Source organism: Microchirus variegatus (genome assembly GCF_963457635.1).
Source record: "Microchirus variegatus genome assembly, chromosome: 8".
In the NCBI taxonomy this organism is placed as follows: domain Eukaryota; kingdom Metazoa; phylum Chordata; class Actinopteri; order Pleuronectiformes; family Soleidae; genus Microchirus; species Microchirus variegatus.
The window spans coordinates 19,265,667-19,287,388 of NC_139809.1; the positions used below are offsets into that span (position 1 = coordinate 19,265,667).

General features: G+C 39.2%; 1 protein-coding gene across 1 annotated transcript; it reads right to left on the reverse strand.

Annotated features, from left to right (window-relative positions):
* Positions 1–13,174: 13,174 nt before the first annotated feature.
* On the reverse strand, positions 13,175–20,312 carry prpf18 (PRP18 pre-mRNA processing factor 18 homolog (yeast)). The gene is made up of 11 exons (XM_083894068.1): positions 20,158–20,312; positions 19,542–19,619; positions 19,290–19,316; positions 18,077–18,178; positions 17,762–17,875; positions 17,335–17,481; positions 15,757–15,825; positions 15,390–15,530; positions 15,221–15,292; positions 14,970–15,125; positions 13,175–13,619 (listed from the first exon to the last, which is right to left on the reverse strand). The coding sequence occupies exons 1-11, from the start codon at positions 20,221–20,223 to the stop codon at positions 13,539–13,541; spliced, it is 1,053 nt and encodes a 350-aa protein (XP_083750194.1). The 5' UTR covers positions 20,224–20,312; the 3' UTR covers positions 13,175–13,538.
* Between the last annotated feature and the right edge of the window lie 1,410 nt (positions 20,313–21,722).

Below are 21,722 nucleotides of genomic sequence, written 5' to 3' on the forward strand. Positions count from 1 at the left end.
CACTTAACCCCACATTGCTCATCATGGCTGTGTGAATGGGTATGACAGAACCATCCGTCACGGGGGTGCTGCACCTATCTCAGCTGATCCCCATCTGTTTTTGGACTGTGGGAGGAACCCAGAGAAAACCCATGCACACAAAGGGAGAACATGCAAACTTCTTGCAGAAAGGCCCTTGTTCCAACCGGGGATCAAACCCAGGAACCTGGGTCTTCTCAAGTTGTCACTTGAGTTATGATTAAGAATGGCTTGTTCCTCATTCACTGGCAGTGGCTGCAGATTTTCCCTAAAGCCGAAATTGATCAATTTTCTTGTCAATGACATAAACCAGACAAACAGGATGAAACAGCGTTTAGTGCAGTGGGGGTAGACAGTGAGGGGGAAAAGAGCAGTGACTGAGAGAGGATGGAGGAGACGGTATAGGGCGGACCAGGTCATATCCTGAGAGGTAAATTCAATCACTACAGGAAACAGTTGCAGAGAAGAGCTGACAATAAAAGGCAGCGTCAGCCTCATGGGCAGCTGTGTTTGTGTCCAGTGTTGGTCAGATGTTAACCTGAAAGCCTGTTGATTTGTTTATCCTCAGTAACTGCGGCTGTTATTCAGATTGTATTTGAGTCTATGTCCCACTTTATCCTCATTATGACACAGATAGATAGATAGATGGATAGATAGATAGATAGATAGATAGATAGATAGATAGATAGATAGATAGATAGATAGATAGATAGATAGATAGATAGATAGATAGATAGATAGATAGATAGATAGATAGATAGATAGATAGATAGATAGATAGATAGATAGATAGATAGATAGATAGATAGATAGATAGATAGATAGATAGATAGATAGATAGATAGATAGATAGATAGATAGATAGATAGATAGATCATCCTCTGTTTTTACATCTTTAAATCATATTCAGTATTTTACAGCCAAAGAAAGAAGAAATTTCAATGTTTTGGGGGGTATTTTAGACGTGATTACTCCCTGGAAGAGCTCCATATCTGTCTCATGTTTTATGGGTCTCTTAGTAACACTGAGCTATGACTCAGAGAACCATCTGCCAAAATAATGACAAGCCTCCTTTGGTGTGAAAGACACCGCAGCTGATGTATTGATATTTCCATTCATATTCAGCCAACAGGGAACAAATTATAAGTCTGACCAGGAGGGACGTAATGAGTCAAAGCTTTGTCGTGGCCATTGCCTGCCTCTGATTCACTGACCAAATCAAAATATGACCACTGATCAAACAGGCTGCCCATTGAAGCCTGACTGTTTATATGAGAACCACACATTGTGCTCAGCTGCTGGTGTGAGCGCCACCATCACTGTTTGCTCACATCAGCTTTATGAGGCCAAATAAATTCACCTTCACAGCAATATCCTGGTTCTGCCCTCTCCACAAACATCAAACGGCAGATATTACCTCTGTGTGTGTGCACAGGAGTAAATGCATTAGCGCACATTAGTGTAGAATAGGTCTGTGCAATATTTCGCCATATTCATAACAGCTGTTTTTACACGGTGAAGAAATTTCATATTTCACCGAGCAGTGGATTTTACAACAAAGCATTTTTGTATGGTGTCAAATAAGCGACTGATGTTTGTAGATTCTGTGCCAAGGAAGTGAAACACACTGTATAATGCATTGATTTTGGTATTGTTTCCTTCTGGAATGTGTTATCCTTTTATGTTTATCCACTTACGATAAAATCTGGGGTTTTCACAAGGATCTAAATGTCCATGTTTAATTTGAAAACGTTGATTTTGTGTTCTTTAATTTCTTTTCTTGGTAGCACTTTAGATGAGGGAACACACATTCACCATTAACTAGATGTAAATGTGTTTAGTTAATATATTTAAATATTAGGCAATGTTTAAATTGTGTATAACGTGCAATGATATTACTTTTTTAGTTATGCATGTTGTGGGGACATAAATCTGTTTACACCAAAAAGTACTCAAAATGTTTAAAATCTGATTGAATTTGTGAAATTTGGAAACATGTCACAGTTCAAAGTTCCCATTGCTCGTTTTAGGAAAACAAAAAAACCTGCACAATCATTGCTACTTTATATCACTACTAAAAAACTGATCATATAAGGAGTTGTGTATTATTCCTACAGCAATTTACCATGGGTGCACCTGCAGCACAGATGCATTAATGGTTAAAGTAAGCCTCCAGGGAATGAGTGTGTGTGTGTGTGTGTGTGTGTGTGTGTGTGTGTGTGTGTGTGTGTGTGTGTGTGTGTGTGTGTGTGTGTGTGTGTGTGTGTGTGTGTGTGTGTGTGTGTGTGTGTGTGTGTGTGTGTGTGTGTGTGTGTGTGTGTGTGTGTGTGTGTTTGTGCGTTAACCTGTCTCTGGTCTAGTCTCTCTATAGTTGCATTAGCCCCATAGGCGTGGCAGGACTCCACAGTGTAGTCACAGCTGATGCCCAGCACTGAACAGGAGTCACCACACGACCCATCAGCCACCACGATCACACTTGGCCATTCCTTGCGGGGGACGCGACGCAGGTATTCTTCTGTGAACTAGAGGAAACAAGATCATTCGCGAGTTTAAAAACGTTCATCGTATCAACACACAGTTACTTCAGAACTTGAATCACTTGGAGCTCACTTTACTTGCTCCATGTGCTTCTTCCACCTCATCTAAGACTTTCCTTTATATTTATTAACACACTGCAGCATTTATATGATAAGAAAGCTCTCAGGTTTAAAGATTTAAAATCACCATTCAGGTATGAATTTGAGTTTTCACCTTTACAACATGAAAGCATTTCTTTATGAAATTTGAAACTGTACAAACATTTATGTAAAGTTTCCTGCTGATCAATCAATCAATCAATCATAAAGGGTGTCATGAAGTTCCCCACTGTCCCTACATGACAGTGTCCCAGAGGTTGTACAGAGGAAATGATATTCAGAGCTGTATAGAAAATGATGATGCTGTGGTTTAAAGGGTGAGAATGTGGGACATTTTCTCCAGAGGGGAAATGTGGATAAACGCATGGTTCTGTACAGGTGCTTTTTTTTAAATGTAAACACACTTTGTGCCCTCTTATGCCTAGAAAACACTAAGAGCTGCCCTTACAACTCACTCACTCATCTTGTGCCTCTTTATCCTCCACATGGTGGATATAAACTGCTGCAAATCCCAGCTTACAAGGAAGGGAATCATCTTTATTGTCATTATACAATTATGGTTATTGATATATATTGTATAGACACCCTGGACAGGTCGACAGTCCATCACAGAGACAAACAACCATCCACTCTCTATGCTCTATTTAGAGTGTCCTGTTTACCTAATCCCCAAATTTGCATGTTTTTGGACTGTGGGAGGAAAAGGTTACAGAAATATAGACATGTCTGCCTTCAGTGTACATTTTTAGCCTTTAAATTGTTCACAGTAGGTGGCCACCCCTGCCCTTCCAAATGTCTGTGCACGCCACTGGAGTGTTAATGAGTTACTGTATGTACTGAACTTTTTTTGTCAATATATGTTTGTCAAATATAATCCAACATTCAATAAAACAAACACTTTTAAATCAACCACAGAAGTGAAGCTGAAACATGTCCACTAATCTAGAAGAAGGCTGCATGTGAGCCATTAACGTGGAGTGGAGGCTGTATTGTTGTTGTCTCAAAGTCTGTAATGGCTGAGAGCTTCATGTTTGTGACCAGGTGATTTAAAAAAAATCCCCTTTGCTTTGTCAGACCTTTGAAGGCTGAGAGGGTTAAGGGAAACACAGTGATCAGGTGCAGGGTGCATGTCTAATCAAGTGGAAATAGAGATCTGCAGGAGCACTAAGTGGAAGTGAAGTTCGCTGTGATCAAAGCGTCTCTCTGAACCTGGTCTTTCATCTCACTAAGTCCTGATGAGTCACTGGACAGAAGAGAGGGAAGCTGCAGTTACTGGGAGTCAAACTGGAGCCGTCCTACATTGTAGCACAGAGTCCGTACAATATTATAGAAAGAGTCGAGGCAAACTGTTTACACAGTGAACAACAAACCTCACCTTTAACAGGAAGATTCAGTTTTGAGGTAAACAATGATCTATTTTATTCATAATGTGACAATAACGTTAGCAGCAACAATAAGTGGACAGTTGAGATAGTTGTGATTGCTGCTATATAATTAATAATGATAATGATAATTAATGGTATGGGGGGGGAAACACAATTACACAGGATGCAATAAGAGCTCCATACTCTGGTTTCCAGCCACAATACAAATATCCACCAGACATTTAATCATTGTTTTTGTTTTTTATTCTCATATTAAGACAATCCTGACGGCACCCCTGCCTGGTGTAGCGTGATAAAACTGTGAAAATTAAAATGACTCCAAAAAACGTGAAAGGATGCACAACATCGGGCCATGCTCAACCCATATCCATATCCTAAGTCAGTCTTAGGTCGATCTGACTAACGGTCAGCAAGATACACCCGTCACAGGCACATACACAGACACAACTTCCAGATAGATTATTATATTATTATTTCTTTGCTCTAGATTAGACAGGGATGAATTATTGAATGAATATTTAAAACAAGATGGAGCATTAATTACCACATGATAATAACGTTACCTTATTATCTACTTTTCTCTAATGCAAGGATGAAAATGAAAATAAAAGCTGTTTTTTTCTAACATTTGTGTATTTCATTTTGAAACAAAACAATCTTGCTACAGGCTTTGATCAGGTGTTATTGTCCTTGTGGTGTCAATGAAGGTTATTAGCATTTAACAAAACAAGAATAACCTCTCTGATCATGCTAAGATTGTGTGTGTTTTTAAAATCAGAATTTAAATACAATTTTAGAACACACAAAAACAAATTCTTTACCTTGCAGATTCCGTTCAAAATCTCACACTGGTTGGAAATCCCTTTGAATCATGATATAAGACTTGGACAAATCTGGATTTTACTTCCCACTGATTGTCCTCGTGTATGAGGTCAGCTTATATAAGGTGAGTGAGGTGATCTGACAAGCCTGAATTCACTCGAATAGAAGTATACATGAGAAAATGGTGGATTTTAAACTGATTGCTCCTGGAATAAAGCTGTGCAACTGCTATTCGTGGTGCTTTGAGGGCAAAGTGAAAAGGCTTTTTTAAATGTAAGAAAAGGACGGAGTGAGCTCGAGACAGACGTTTGTGTTTGACTCAGGAGACTGAGAGCAGACAGCTCATGTCTCCATGGCTGCTCAGAGCTCTCTTTTCCTTGACTGCTGGAATCTAGAGAGACTCATATGTTGACAGCTTAAAGAGACACAGCTTTTAAAAGATTAAGACCGTGTTCACACACTACACACTATTCTCAGATCAGCAGCGTCTGTAAAGGATTCCAGACGTTTCTTTTAAGAGGTTTATGTTTCTCTACAGAATTTTAAAAATGGTTTCATTTGATTTTAAATCATAGTGAGTAGAGCAGACTACTCTGGTATTTTTGCATCCAGATTCCCGGTCGGCAGTTAAGGGCAAACAAGAGAAATGTAACTTAGAACAATTTTTGCATTTCCCCTAAACTGCCAACCAGGGAGCTGTGAATCTGAGTGCCAACCTCAGCATTGTTAAATATCAGAAAGTTTGAGAAGTGAATTGAGATTGAGACTGTGATCGCAGCAGAATGTGTTCAGAAATGCCACCATAAACAATGAGGCAGTGAAAGCTCGCTTTATTGTGGCTGAAGAAATCACCTGTGCTTCAAAGTCTTTTTCTGAGGATGTGTTTTTGAAGCAGTGCATGCTGAAGGTGTGTGAGCAGGTCTGACCAGACCAGATACAGACTCTTAAAACTGTTTGTCATGAAACACCATCGCGGACCAGGTTACATCTATAATGCATCACATTTGTAACTTGAATAAGTAATAAATACGGACAGTTCTTGAGCAAAATGTTACGGAGTAGTTACCTTTAGTTTACATTATATTTGGTTACATTTAGTTACATTTATTCTGTTTGACAGTTACAGCTGGCCCTTTGAGGGTAACCTTAATGCTGATGTGAAAATGAGTTTGACACCCCTGTTTTAACTACCAAGCTAACTGCTGGAAACCTCGTGGAAGCTATACTTGACACACCTAAGGTACCAGATTGGTGTTCTTTATACTACCACTAGGGGACGCCTATTTTAAAAACTTGCCTATGGGTGGTAATTCCTGTATATGACCCATAGTTATAACAAAATAGCAAACATACTGCTCCTGCAGACACAGCTCCCTCAGTCAGGTGACAGAGCCTGTTTTCAGATGAAGGCTAAGACAAAACATATTTTGCACTGCAGCTTTAAAACGCCTAGGTAAAGTCATGGTAAAGTCTCTGCTTGTTTATATTTATAACAAGTGTAATTATAATAAGTTTTACAACTTAAGCGTCAGTGTTGAAATGTGTCGTCATGTTGACTTGTGTGTTTTTTGTGTGTACTACCTTTGTTCCCAGCTGCACCTTCACGTCCACCTGCTGTCTCTTCTGCTCCAGGACGCTCAGCAGATATTCCTGAAACACGCCGATCCTGGTGAAGAAGTGATCGTTGTGCCAGCAGCCCTCCATGTTGTCAAAGTCCACGCCGAGTCCCAGCAGGAACTTCACGCTGCGTGGGTCCAGAGCGATCTGCTGGGGCCGGCAGAGCAGCGCGCTCCGGTACCGCTCATCCAGCACGGTCAGTTTCAGCACCTTCCCGGAGCGGACAGCGACCAGCGCCGCCGTCAGACCCACGGGACCCGAGCCCACGATGAGCACCGAGATCCTGGCCCGCCACTGTCTGATGCCGTCCAGGCTCACTTTGACCAGCACGTACACGACCACGGCCAGCAGAGTGCTGAGAGCCGTGTCACAGGCGAGAGCGCGATACTTTTCCTCCGCGGCGTCCCCCGTGTTTTCTGCCTGCAGTCCGTCCATACTGACAAGTGATGGCTGAGTCCTCCACCGATCAATCAGCCGAGCCTCCTCTCATCATCATCATCGTCATCATCATCATCATCATTATCATCATCAACAACAACATCATCAACAACAACAACAACTGCACCTTCACTGACGGAGGAGGATTTACATCCAAGCACAGGACAGAGCAGCTGAGCTGCGACTTCATCCTGATGCGCCCTCCTCTGCAAGTCTCTCTCACTCTCTCTCTCTCTCTCTGTGTGTGTGTGTGTGTGAGTGTGTGCGCGCGCGCGTGTGTGTGTGTGCGTGCTCCCCACAACTGTAAGTTACTTTTTGAGGGGTTATAATTGTGTTTAGGTTAAGGGTAAGGGGCTGGGGAATGTCCTGTTGTTTGTCCATGATGTGATCAGCATCAGACTGTTTTCCATGTTTTTATAAAGTAGTTGTAGAAGTGGTATTTGAGTTTTTTCATCTCTTTAACTTGGATTTTACTGAAAAGAGTTTTTTTTTAATCATGTGAGCAGGTTTCAAAAGACAAGCAGAAAGTAATCGATTACTAAATTAATCGTCAACTATTTTGATAATCAATAATCGGTTTGAAGCTTTTTTCATTACTAAAATAAGATTTCTGATCGTTTTATCTTCTTAAATGTGAATATTTTCTTAGTTTCTTTGCTCCACATGACAAAGAAATGATTCAAACTGAATCATTTTGGTTTGTGGACAAAACAAGACATTCGAGAACATCGTCATTTACAGGTTTGACAAACACTGATCAACGTTTTTAACCTTTTCTGACATTTTATCCAAACGATTCAACGAGATCAGCGTAAAAGAAATGAAAAAAAAAGAAATGTTGGCTCAAATCAGAGCTGTACAAATTTTAGCTAAACTTATATAAATGTTGTATGGTGTATGTGTGTGATGTATTTCTGTCTTGTGTTGAACTGAATTGTTCCTGTTAATTAAATGAATAGAATAAACTAAATAAATACATGTAATCTATCCATCTGTTACTTGTCATAATCTTTGAAAATGGGTCATTTATTCTAAAGAGATGTGAGATAGGTGGTTTACAGTAGTGGTAAGTCTGTAGTTGTAATTGTTGTGTTTGTTGTTTGTCTTTTTGATAATGTATATAAACTATATTCAGCTGAGTCAGCAGTCCACACAGGGCCTCAGGTCACATATACAGGCATGTGAGTCTCATTCTCGAAAATCCAATAGATGCGAACTGCAGGTGGAGCATGAACAATGTGGTTTGGTTTTATCTGAGAAACTATTGATTTACTGGGCTAAAACAGGACAGTTCGATTCTCTCTCCCACACACACACACACACACACACACACAGAGAGAGAGAGAGAGAGAGAGAGAGAGAGAGAGAGAGAGAGAGAGAGAGAGAGAGAGAACAAACCTACAATCCCACTAGGACCAATTATAAAGTGTAGTGACAGTCACTTCAAACACCAGTGCCCTGTTTGGGAGACAAACACAACAAACTGAAAAGCAGATCTTGACTAATTTGATCTGATAATGAAAGTTAACAGTCAGAAGATTAAGGCAGAAATAAATCAGGGGATACGACACGCTGGTGAATGGTTTTGCTTATCACATGTGATCGTGGGAAGCATCACAGCAGAAGCTCTCCTCTCTCACACACATTCCGCTTTCAATTGATTAAAACCTGTAACACAGGACACTTTTCTCTCTCTTTTCTCTCACCTCCTCTCAGAAGAATAGAAAGCAGTGGCCATGAAGGAGCCACAGGAAAAGTGCTGTTGTTAAATATATAATTTCATACTGTGTCACAATAATGGCAGATATCAACAAAACTTCACCTGTAGTAAGTAGCCGTCTACCATTGGCAACTACTACAGCAATCAGAATGAGAAAATATCTATTTGTTGATTGAGAAAAAGTGTTTCGAAAACGAATATCCAGCGAATATCAAACCTCCTGCTAACTTATGCACGCTCCTAACCACAGTGAGGAGTCCTCAGAGGACACACACTTCATATCAACACAGGAGAGATGCACTGAAAGTGTATTTTAGAAGCAGTAAACGCTGGGAGAGATTTTTAGACGTTCGCAGTTCTGCTGTTTGTTTTATTTTAAGGTGTCTTACAGAACACTCAAGGTCACCAAGCAAATGCTCAACACTGCAAATGACAGATGTAAGAGCAAACTAAATGCATTTGATGTTATATTCTCTCAGTGAAAGCACCTTGTGTTTGTCCTCTACTGCCACACTTGTTATACAAACTGCTGATCTGACCTTTAAAGGGACACTGTGTAGTATTTATGGGTTTATATGACTTTTTTATACACATTATGTGCTCCTGCATTGTCTAGTCGCTGTATAATAGTTTTTGTTTCATTTTCGTAGTGTTTCAAAAAGTCATGTAAAATAACGGTTGCATTGCCACTGTTAGCAGCGAGATGCCATGTTTCTACCGGAGCCTGTAAGGACAAACGCGAGACAACAAATCAATCGTCTCTTTACTTGTAGCGGAAGTCCCGCCTCCTCTCTCTCCGCTTCGTCTGCTACGGCCGCGGTAGCTCGCCCTCTCCCTCGCCTCACGAACCTCATCTGCTGACACGGAGAAAGACGATGAGGACGACATTTGACCAGCTGAGGATACCGTAGCGCTCAGGGAAGGGAGGGGGTGAGCAGAGGAGCAGTTCTTTGTTGTAAATTTCCGCCTCTCCTCTAGATGGCACTATAAAGTACTTACTTCACCTTTAAGTTCCATTTGAGCTCTATCAAATGATATCGTTAGTGACTCCTGATATAACCACAAATCCTAAGAACAGCGTATGAATCCATAAAACCATTAAACCCACCATGATGCAGAGAGAAACTGACCAAAAGCAAGACAAATACACACAGGAGAGAGAAGAAGACGTGTGTGGTGGTGGGGGGTGAAGACCATTTGTGTGGTGCACGATACGCCTCCCCTGGTAATTGGTTTCCACCTCTGCTCAGGTGCCTGGCAACAATCATAACAGCCAGCCAGTCCAGGTGTAAGGAGAAGGTGAAGCTCTAATTACAGCTAAGACCCCCACACACACAAGGCATTTTCACAGACTTTAATGCAGAGTGGTCACCTGGAAACAAAACAATCCTCTGAAATATTCCATTACGGTGTCAGATGATCCTGGTGTGGAGCAAAAGTGTCTTCATTTGAAAGCAGAATAGGCTGAAGGCAGAGTACACGCATGAATAACACGTCTATTAAATAAGTCAAGTCTGGTCAGAAGGGAGAGCGTCAAGTGAGTCCAACTATGTGGGAGTAAAAAATATAAAGAAAAGAAAGAAAATAAATATTCTACTTTTGTATTCACACAATTTCAAAGTAAGTGTTTAGATATATACAGTTGTTCACAATAAATAAAACACATCATAATACAAAATTACTATAAATATCACAAACCGTACTTGGAATGTCCAAGTGCATGGATCGCTTTCCGGATTTTCAAAAATTCATTAAAAATATTCTTCAAGAGATATGCAAATATATTCAACGGATTCTTCTTCAGGGCATGCTTGACTATGACTGTGTACAATTTCAAGACATTCCAAGATACTTTTGGGGTCTTTTTTGACGAAAAAGTTAAGTGCCTAAGTGCATGGATCGCTTTCCTGATTTTCAAAAATTCATTAAAAATATTCCTTAAGCGATATGCAAATATTTTCAACGGATTCTTGTTCAGGGCGTCGTTGACTATGACTGAGTACAATTTACAACAGGAAGTCGTCCACACAGGGTCAGTGCAAATCTGGTCTTTACACCAGCTACCTGTGCTGAGACGAGCTGAAGTGAAAGAAGGAGGACACAGTGACAGCACTGCTAAAAGCTGGGATGGCTTGATATGATACCATCAAACCTCCCTAACATCTTACTCAGTCTGTAAGATGAAGGTCACATTGGATTTAATTTTTAGGAACAAATCAAATTCCTCCCTCAAGCCAAGGAGGGACTTGATATTAGCAATTAGTTCACCGCTGCTGGATTATGGTTTGTTGTTCATGAACACCCTGAACAGCATCTGAAGAAAATGGACACATTGTTGTATTCTGTATGCTGAATGGCATACATTCCTGAATGTATGCAGGCTCTCACATTGGTCGATCTTTGTATATAAAACTATTCTTGGCCTAGTTCCTGCTGATCCGTCTACCTACATGTGCAGAAAACAAAATCAATACGGTCCTCGCTCTCATTCTGTTCTAAAGATGACGGAAATAAGGCTTTTAAATATATTGTACTTCCCCTTTAACGTGGAATAACTTACAGAAGGATCTGAAATTGTCAGAACTGATCTCTGGACGGATCTCTGGACGGATTAGAATAGATTCCACAAACGAGGAGATACTTAATCTTTTGTCAAATCAGCATCACATCGTAATAAGTATCAGGACTTTAAAAAGAATATGCAAGAAAATGCATCTTCTTCCGCAGAGAGAACCAGGCGGACTTGGAGGAAACCACTGCTTTTGTGGAGGGTGAAATAACTGGAACTGGTTAACTTTATTGGTGGATGGTGGGGACGATCAGAGGGGTTTTGTGGTTTCTCAAGAAACAATCCAACTGATAATTAAGATTTTGGCTCCAGGAGACGGCGGCAGTACAGTGCAACTTTATTCTCCTAAATTAACCAGATTAAAGCTGTAAATGTACAACTTTATTCTGGTAAATTATGACTTTATTCTCGAAGTCTGTGGATTTTTTTTCTCAGCGCGGCCCCAATACTCCGTTGTATTATATAGTTAAATATATTCAAAAATATATATCAGATTGTCTAGATTGTGCTGAGAAAAAGGATATAAGACACTCTAAGTTGGACATTCTTAGAGCCTCTGTATGTACTATACATTTAAACATAGTAATGGAAAAAAGCAGCCTCAGTGCTCAATGTATTCCAAGGGTTCATAAATGCAGCTTATCATTCATCTGAATTCTAAAAACCAATTTAATCCAATTGAGATTTTTCTGAAATATTGCAATTGCAACTTGAATTGTGATATAATTTTTTTAAGTCAAGCTTCAGAACAATATTTATGTTATGTAATGAAAACAAGATTGAGCATCAGCACATTAGATACCATCAAATATTTGAACTACTACATGTGTACTCTAATGCAAGGATGAGAACTTAAATATATACTGTACTGGATGTACTTAAAGGCTGTGAATTAAAAACTTTTTTTTATTGGCATAGAATGTAGAACATTCCAAAATTAAATCATTAAATGACACTTCCTCCCAGATGTCCACGCTTAAGTAAATGTCTTTCTGTCTGTGGGACAAACCACTGCTCTAAAAAGATAAAGATAAACTAGGTCACAGCTTTCCCTCTGGTGTAGAAACACACACAAGGAAGTCTTGTGTTTGTTTAGAACGAACTACAAATATAATCATTTAAAAGTCCTTGGCTGACAGTGACACATCAGTTTAGACTGTGGATCAAAGCCAAAACATTTGGCACATTTTGTCTCAAGGACAAACCGAGTAAAGCTTCTACATGTAGAAAAATCAGAAAAGACTTCTCCTGATGTTAGTTTCAGCCCCTGAGATCAAATATTCCTCCATTCCGTTCTTGTGTCAGATGTGAGCGGTTAAGAGGGGGAAGAGAGAAAAACATGACATATTCATGGTATTTGCACTGCCAACTGTCATTGTGTCCAGCTGAGTCTCAGGCGGTGACGTGTGCAGCTGACGGACTGAAACCTTGGTGACGTGGGTTCACACTATGACCACAATGAGCAGATCAGGTCTCCATGGTTACTCGGTGTAATAAGGTCAACATGTGATGCTGGATGCTTCCGTCTTAGCACAACACTGAGAGGTTTTCATCAGTGGTTGCAAATTACGTTTTAATTATTTTTTTTTCCCTCACCCAATTGCCATCCAGTAGAGCACATAATAGAACAATGAGTCCTTAATTTGCGATTTATTTTCATCTGCCTAACGCTGCTTAATGAATTCTTCACTTATAAAGCGTGCACTGCTGCAATCAAAGAGCATCATGGTACTTGTTTTATTATAAAAGCTTTCCCTGCACACACATTGTCAAGAACAGTGGTGGCTAAATAATCATATTTCGTATTCCAGCTGCAGAGGAAAAGAGAACAAATCTACGTAATTATTATGGAACAAATTGAAATGGAATGAGAAAATTTATTTTTCAGCTCTCTGTGGTTTGCTGCGGGTGTTACACATCACTTCATTTTCTCACACAAGTTGTATCCAGATACAGGAATTGGTTTATTTATCTGCTGAAAACATGACGACTCAAAATGGACTGAGCAGAACTTTAATATCTCAGGTGTAATGAAACTTACACATAGTGGATCTTTCTCTGCAAATAACACTTTGATTTGCTACACCATGAAAAAAAAGACATAAAAAGAAAGCATGTAAGGGAAAATAATTTTACAGCCTTGAAATAGAGTAGCTCATGATATTAAACCCTTTCCTATTTTAATATTCCAGAAAATTGCAGAAAATGGATCCGACTCTTCTAAACATCCATAAATGTGAATGTTCTTGAATTGTTCTTCCACAACCACACTTGAATAAGACCAAAATCCAACCACTCTTGACAACATGATATAATGATAGGATGGACGACACTTAAAGAGCATTGTACTCGACACACTTTGATGGATCAGTGGTGAAGTGTTTCTGGCAGATGGTCATCAGCCTCTTCAGTCCCTGGTGGAAGACAAAAAACAATAAGTTCAGAAAATTCACTGTCATTGAAATTTGCAAGTGAGTCATATATGCATCTTGCTTTTTAGAAAACGTTTCCCACACAGGTGAGAATCTCTAGGTACCTCCTTCAATTCTGAAACAATCATTGACGTATCAGAATAATAATTACATTTACTTCCATCGACACAAGCGGAACGACATATTCCTGTTGAAACCGAGACAAGCTGCAGTGACCAGCTCTCCTGTGTCTCCTCCAGAAGATATGAACTGAAAAAACTTCATAAAGTAACCCAAAATCTACCGCTCTGCTTCTAAGGTCAACAAAAACAGTATTAAAGGTGAAGTAAGTAGTTTATAGTGACATCTAGAGGAGAGGCTGAAATTTACAACAACAAACTGCTCCTCTGCTCACCCCCTCCCTTCCCTGAGCGCTACGGTATCCTCAGCCGGTCAAATGTCGTCCTTGTCGTCTTTCTCCGTGTCAGCAGATGAGGTTCTAGTATTTATTCAGATGAATAAGTGTAGTCTTTTGTATAACGTATCTGCTCAGTCAGTGGAGGCGGGACCGCTACAAGTAAAGTGACGCTTGATTTGTTCTCTCGGGTTTGTCCTTACAGGCTCCAGTAGCAACATGGCGTCTCGCTGCTAACAGTGGCAATGCAACAGCGGCCCGCGACCATGGTATTTTACATGACTTTTTGAAACACTACGAAAATGAAACAAAAACTATTATACAGCAACTAGACAATGCAGGAGCACATAGTATGTATAAAAAAGTGGATTTTGGGTTATATAAACCCATAAATACTACGCAGTGTCCCTTTAAGGATTGTATTACTGGCTGAGACAATCCTACGGGTGATTATACGGTCTCACTGTCCTGATTAAAAGAACACAGGGAGACTCCACGATGTATACTTAAACAATATTTACCGCTTTGCTTGCTCTGTGTCTTTCGCGAACATATGGCCAGTGTTGGAAATGTTAAAGTAATTAGTTACAGTTGCTTTTTACCTTCAGTTCGAAAAAATTAACTGAATGAGTTACTAGGGAAAGTAACTATTGTGTTATTTTCAAGTACATGTTAAATGCTCAAACAATTTGGACCTCACCTCCATCCCCTCTTTAACAGAACATCAAATGTGCATGTTCAATTATTTATGATTAATCTGAATATTATAATGAAATTCACAATTAATACAATAAATCACTAACAGAAACTAGAAAATTTCATCCAAATCCATCCGTGACTGAGTTATGTTGCTAACTGACTGACGGAGAGACAAACAAACTCCGAGATACACCTCCTTGGCGGAGGTAAAAAAAAAAAAAACAGTGTGAAAATCTCACCTGAATGTATTTCCTTTGTGTTTCATCGTTGAGAACATGCGCCACGTGTTTGGAGAAAATCTTTTCTCGCCCTGTACGGGCGTGGATACCCACCATGGTCACACCAATTGGCCAGGGAGCATTTCCAATGGCCATCTGCAGGTAGGCATCATTCGCCTTTAAGAAAAACAGAAGTTTTTGTGGCAGTAATTAATCATCCTTCAAAAGGCACACAGGAAACAGAATCAGCGTTTATGGATCATTTCACAAACCTTGACATATTCTCTCTCCAACATGAATTTAATAATGTCTGTGATTGACTCTTTGATGTCACCTGGTAAACTCTGAAAGAGATAAAAACAATTATGCGTCAAACCTTTTGACCAAAAAGAGAGCAATAAAGAACAAAAGACACATCCTCCAGGTTTTAAAAATGGACACCTTCTTCCTGAGTTTCCTGAAGAGGGGTTTGAGGTACGACTCAGTCTGTGAGTGTGTTGCACTGGCCAGTTTGCCCTGAACACCGCGCTTCACATGGTCCTCTCTGCGGTTCAGATCCTTGGCCCAAACACCGAGAAGAAACTAATAATAAAACAACATGGCTCGTAAGAAAACATTACTCAGAATTGAAATTGAAACAGATGCAGAATAATATCAACAACACAAAGCACCAAAATTACACACTGCAACTTTAATGGTTGCCTTTAATAATGCTGTGTATCACAGTACATGTTCCATCTTGGAAATATGGTTACATTTCTATGTATAATTGATTATTTATTGAAAAAATAAATAAAAAGTGTCTTACCCTCAAAAACTTGTCAATAACATCCTGGTCTCCATTGTCATCTCCTGTTCCCAGGGTGTTACCCAGAGCCTAAAGAGAGTTCAAATATTAAAGATAAAATCAACCATAACCTTCACTGACAGACTCTAGAAAACAGGGAACAGATTAATTAACAATAACTGCACATAATTCCACTCCAAGGCAGAGGTTTGAGCAAAACACCGGACACCTATGCCCATATTTGGAGAAGAACAGAGCATTGTAAACAAATAACACCCCTCTTAAATGGTAGTTCTGTATTTATTTATATTAGAAAGATGAAATTAATAATCAGCATCAATAACCATTTAAACCTCTGGGTCTGTTGCCAGTTTACCTTTCAGTGATAAAAAAAAAAACTGTATTTACTACGAAATAAAACCATGTCCACAAGTGTATGACTGTGCTGCCACCCTGAGGTGAAATAATACAGTATCAGTGCTGTATAGCACTATTAGCTATTGCATTTTATTTTACAATCTTATTATAATGTTTTTTTGAGAGACAACTCGCAGACTGCATAAGACTATGACTGATCTGTGGGAGAAAAAAACATGAAAATTGAACTACAAAGGTGGTCGTCTCATCACTCTGCACTGACCGACTCTACAGATCTCTTATAGCAAAAATGGCAGATGCCAGGGAAGTGAGCATATAGGAGACATAAAGATTTTGAAATCATTGATGCTCCATTAGCCGCTAAATGTCATGTGCGGAAGCATTTTGGTTTCCCTGTGTGAAGAAAGAAGAATGGAGCAAAGGCAAATCATCACCCTGAAGATAGCATTCACAATCCCTTTATCCCACTTCCCCATAACAGAGCCCGAGCTGTATCTGTGAAATAGCAGAGGACGTAAATCCAAAGACCTTCAGCCATTTTCTGTGGTGGACAATGAGGGACTCAGAAGATCAGTAGGCAAAATATAAAAGTCTGTCACGGACAAACTGAAGTCAACCAGCTCTCTACTCTGAAGTTAGACAGAACCTCAAGCAATCAAATGTGAATTTCATGCACCTAACTATAGTCCGACTAATCAAACTAGGCCTACCGATTCATTTATTGATGTCATTTCATGCAAATTTCTTTATAAAATCTCGGTAAAATGCTACTTATATGCATGTTAGTAAGCACCTAGTTAATGGTGAATATGTGTTAATAAATCTAATCTGAAGTGTTACCAGTTATCAATAAAAAGCAATGCTCAACCATCTCCATCTTCTCTTGATATACTGATGTCGGTCAGCACGTAGGGACACTGGAGAGAGTTTCTTTGCTGATGTGATGAAGGGTGCTGGACATTTATGAATAAAATGTGACGTGGGCGGTCTCAGAAATTTATGGTGCTTCATTTATTTGAAACTACTTGTTGGTGAATCATCCTGTTTTTGTTAACATAAAAGTACGCGTCTAACAATACACAAACAAATACAAATACACCAGAATGGCATCTACTTCTTTATAATTTCTTCCCGTTAAATTGTGTGATGGGATTTGAAGTGTTAACCCAAAATATTTCATGTGACCAACAGTCATTATATCAGGTTCTCAGAGAAATGTACCTCCAGTTCTTCTATAGTGGTGTTTTCTTCATGTACTTTAAGGTCGTGCTGTGTGTCCACTTCTCCGGCTTCTGTTCCTCCAACTATCTCATTCAGGTACTGCTGGTCAATCTTGTCCATGGCTGCTTTCAGGTCGTTCCTCAAACCCTAAAAAAGGGACAGCAGCAAATTCCAGGTGCAGAAAGAGTGAACAGTCATTGAAATGTTCCAAAATACATATTAGGATTTTTAAAAATGATCGCATGGCACAATTTAGCAGCCATACTCACAAACACATAAAGAGCACCAATGATCAACAGAAAAAACAACACTCTGTTTGTGGTGACAGATTATGTCAGACTTATAATGAGAAATGTGTTGTGGTGATGATGTTTTCCAGGTGAAGTGAAGTCAGTGTTAATTTATGTTGTGCTCTGGATACTCTTACCTTGTTCACTTCTGGGGTCAGAATCTCAATCTTCCTAAGTCGTTGGAAGGCATCATAGTCAGATTCTCCAAAAAGTCGAATTGGTTCACCTCTTTCTCGAAGTCGTCGAATTACCTAAACACAGAAAAAGCCACATTTAAGTAATAAAAAAAAAGTAGTATGGAAATAGGACATAATTGGAGCAAAATGTAAATTCTTCTCAACCATAATTTTACTAGGAAGTCACACTGAGATTAAAATCTATATTACTTTCTTGGACCTAACAGGGTCAGTGAACAGCATCCTTCTTGCAAAATCACACACATATCAACTCACCTCCTGTCGTGAGAGAGTCATTGGCAGCTTCTCTTCAGTTAATTCCAGTTCCAACACTGGAGTAGCTGAGGTGGATGGCTCATCTTCCTCAGTATTTTCAATCTTCAGGAAAAGAGGAAACATAATTACTGATATTAATGGAAAGTTTTAGAAGTGATATAAGGTCCACTTAAGATCAAAACATTTGTCATTCTAGGCCAAAGCAAAACAACAAAAACAAATACCACTTGCATTATGTAAGAGCATCTGCAGGTGATACCTTAAGAGTACATTCCATATCTTACCTGAAATGAACCAGTGAAAGCAAGCGTGTTGAATGTTACTGTAATTTCACAACTTTCATTTAGTGGAATATGAGTGTAACTGCACTGCACTACTTTGTTTGAAACAAAGAAACATAACGTATGCTACCAGGTCATGCTTTCATAGGCACATGCATCCTTGCACCGTTAGATTGTGCTTCACACAGCACAATGTAACAGAACAAACAAACTGATGATAGAAGCCTGCCACAGAAACAACAGCCCTTCCTCGAATAAACACAGTAAAGTCCATCTGATCTTATTAAGTCTGACATTTTAAGTCTTTAGCAAAGAACGGAAATGCATTAATCTGTAGGACAGCTGTTAGTAAATTTAATGAAACAAAACTAGGGAAAAACTTGTAAATGGCCTAAAAAATTAAGCCGGTACCCATGCTGTAATCTACACTGTTGCTGTGTTCCACTCTGACTTTACTGCTTCCTTTCTTTGTTAACTTGCGTTCTGACAAATACCTGTTGCTGACTTTGTGAACAGTTTGTTAGACATAACCAGTACAGGATAAATTAGATGGTTCAGGAAATGTAAGTGAACTTTGAACCAAAAAGAAATACTCATTACTGACAACAATGACTTATATGATTAACTAAGAATTTTAAAGACCAAAAAAAATTGATTTCTGAAATTACCTAGAGCAAGACAAATGTATCAATAATTGTCAGCAGAGATGAACTGATGTCAAATAGGTATGTGGCAGATTGAGTAAACGTCATCCTCATCATCCAGGTTATGTCTAACAACCAGCAAAGATGCCTCTTCTGCTTTAATCCTTACGAGCTTCAGTAAATGAACTTTCAAAAAAGAGACCAAAGAAGCAAAAGCTTTTGGGACATGGTTCATTGTATTCCTTTATCATGCACCCTGTTAGCTAATTGCACGGTGCAATCCCATACCTGGCTCTCGGGAGTCTCTCTCTGAACCTACAGATGCAGGCAGCAGAGGCAGGTTGGGAGAAAACAGCATAGTAAACACAAACACAAACATGAATGGGCACTCTGGCATCAATGCCTGACCTTATTTTTCTGTTTCCTGACAAACTATTTATTTACACAAGACTTTATTCCAAATTTGGACTGAGGAAAATCAGTGAAGTGACAAAGGTTTGACTTTTTGAGATAATGCAAGAGACAGAAAGTGGTATTAACCTTATATCCACATCTTATGAAGTAATCCTCTTGTTCCTTGCGAGCAAGATCGCTCCTTTTGAAGAACTTTTTGTTTTCCTGGGAAAGAGATAAATTACATTATTAAACATCTGCAAGTGCCTTTATAAAATAAATACAGAGTGAACTTGGAAAAGTGCTTTGGATAATAAACAAAAAGGGTTCTTTCTTTTTTCCTCTTACGTTATTCTAGGACAGCTCAACAGGAGAGGCAACAATAATGTGTGGTTATTTGTATTATTATCATTATTATTAGTAGTAGTAGCATTGTTGTGGAATTGGATCCGTGTACATATGTATACCCACATACATAACACAAGTATACCAAAGATAAACTCATATAATCACCAAAGTTAGCACTAAAATGAGCCATATGGGTATGCTAGCGTCTGTGATATGCTATATCACACAGTTAATTTTAAGACACTAAGATTGTTTGTCGTGTCTTATATTGTCTGTTCAGTTAAGTAATGTATAGATTTCCACGTGGAAACGTGTTAATACCAACATTACTGAAAGAACTGAGACGGCTTAAGTCAACATTGGCTATTCGGTTAGCATCACGCTAACACAACAAGCAGCTTAATCAGCAACTTACGTCAACAAGCTGTTTGTCTTCGAGGAGCTTCCTCTTTCTGGCTATTTCAGCTTTAAGTATATCCATTACAGGGCGTCGATATTTTTCGTCAGCCCCTTATTTTAACAAATATATGCCTTATCCAAAATATTAGCCTGGCGCAGCGAGCTGGAGGTTTAAACCGGAAGAGCCAACAAAACAGGAAGTTTGCTGAACACACCTTTCAGTATAAGAGTCCTCAGTGGGGCTCTTTTCGTCAATTGAACAACTGACTTGGAACTGTGATTAAGAACTTCGAACTGTGGAGGGCAGCATTACACCTCGTAGTTTTTGATTAGTTATACATTGCATGCATCATAACATATAACATATATACATTGTGATTAGTATCACAATTATATAAGTGGGAGCATGATCCCAGTGAATTAGAATATAATATCTGCTTTCAAAAAGCTATAAAATCGCCAGCGAAGGTTGTGTAGACTAATGCAATATATATTTTGTATAGTAGAAGACCCGGGTCCATGACCCGGTCAGAACAAGGGCCTTTGTGCATGGAGTTTGCATGTTCTCTCCATGTGTGCTCCACAGTCCATGGGTATTGGCACAGCAACTCCCCCACGACCCTCTATTATAACAATACTGCTAGATATATGTTATATTCTGTCTATAGTCTGTCACCGACAGTTCTTTTTTAAAAGCAGAGGAGGTTGAGGGCCATGTTTTCATGATAACATGATGCCCTCGGTCGGACCCTAGTTTATTCTACTCAAAATATCTGGGATCTGTACTTTACTCGAGTATCATTTTTGGGGAGTACTCATGACTTTACTCAAGTACATTTGAGAGGCAAATATTGTACTCTTTACTCCAATACATTTCTATCCATAACCGTGAGTTACTTAAAAAAAACAAAACAAAAAAAACCCATGGTCAGATTTAGTTGAGAGATGAAACCATGGATGAAGATGCAGTAGGTCCATCCTGGGAATGTACCAACCCGTGGCCCCACCTCGCCAGACTATTTCAATTTACTGAACAAGTTAATGATAATGTTCGCTTCAAGTGTTTACCAAAACAAAACTTCATCACCACCTACAAAAATTAAAGTTTTTTTTAACGTTTTAGCATTATGTAATAAATCTGAAGCAACTGGCCATAAAATCCTCCTAATATGTCACAGAGACTCAGGAATAATGTTCATATAACAAACTGAACTCACTAACAACAACAGTACAGACAAAATATTTGCATAAAAAAAAACATTTTGCAGACCATAAATCATGTTTATGTTTTGAAATCATGTTTTGGCATGTGGCGCCACCTACCGCCATCTACCAATCATTGCAGTCAGTAGAGTCTCAGCCGCTGAGCAACCACGGGTTGCCAGTTACGTCAGAGCTATAATGGCGGCGAAAAACAAAACCTATAAGAGTCAGAACCTCAGAATTTTGAATTTGAGTGTAGTAACCGTTTTTGGCCACATTCTTACATATGGTGACTTTAATCTACCGACTTGAGGAAGCATGTCAAGGTGCGTACATTGAAATAAACTTCCTTACATTTCTAAGCGAGAGCGTTGCCAT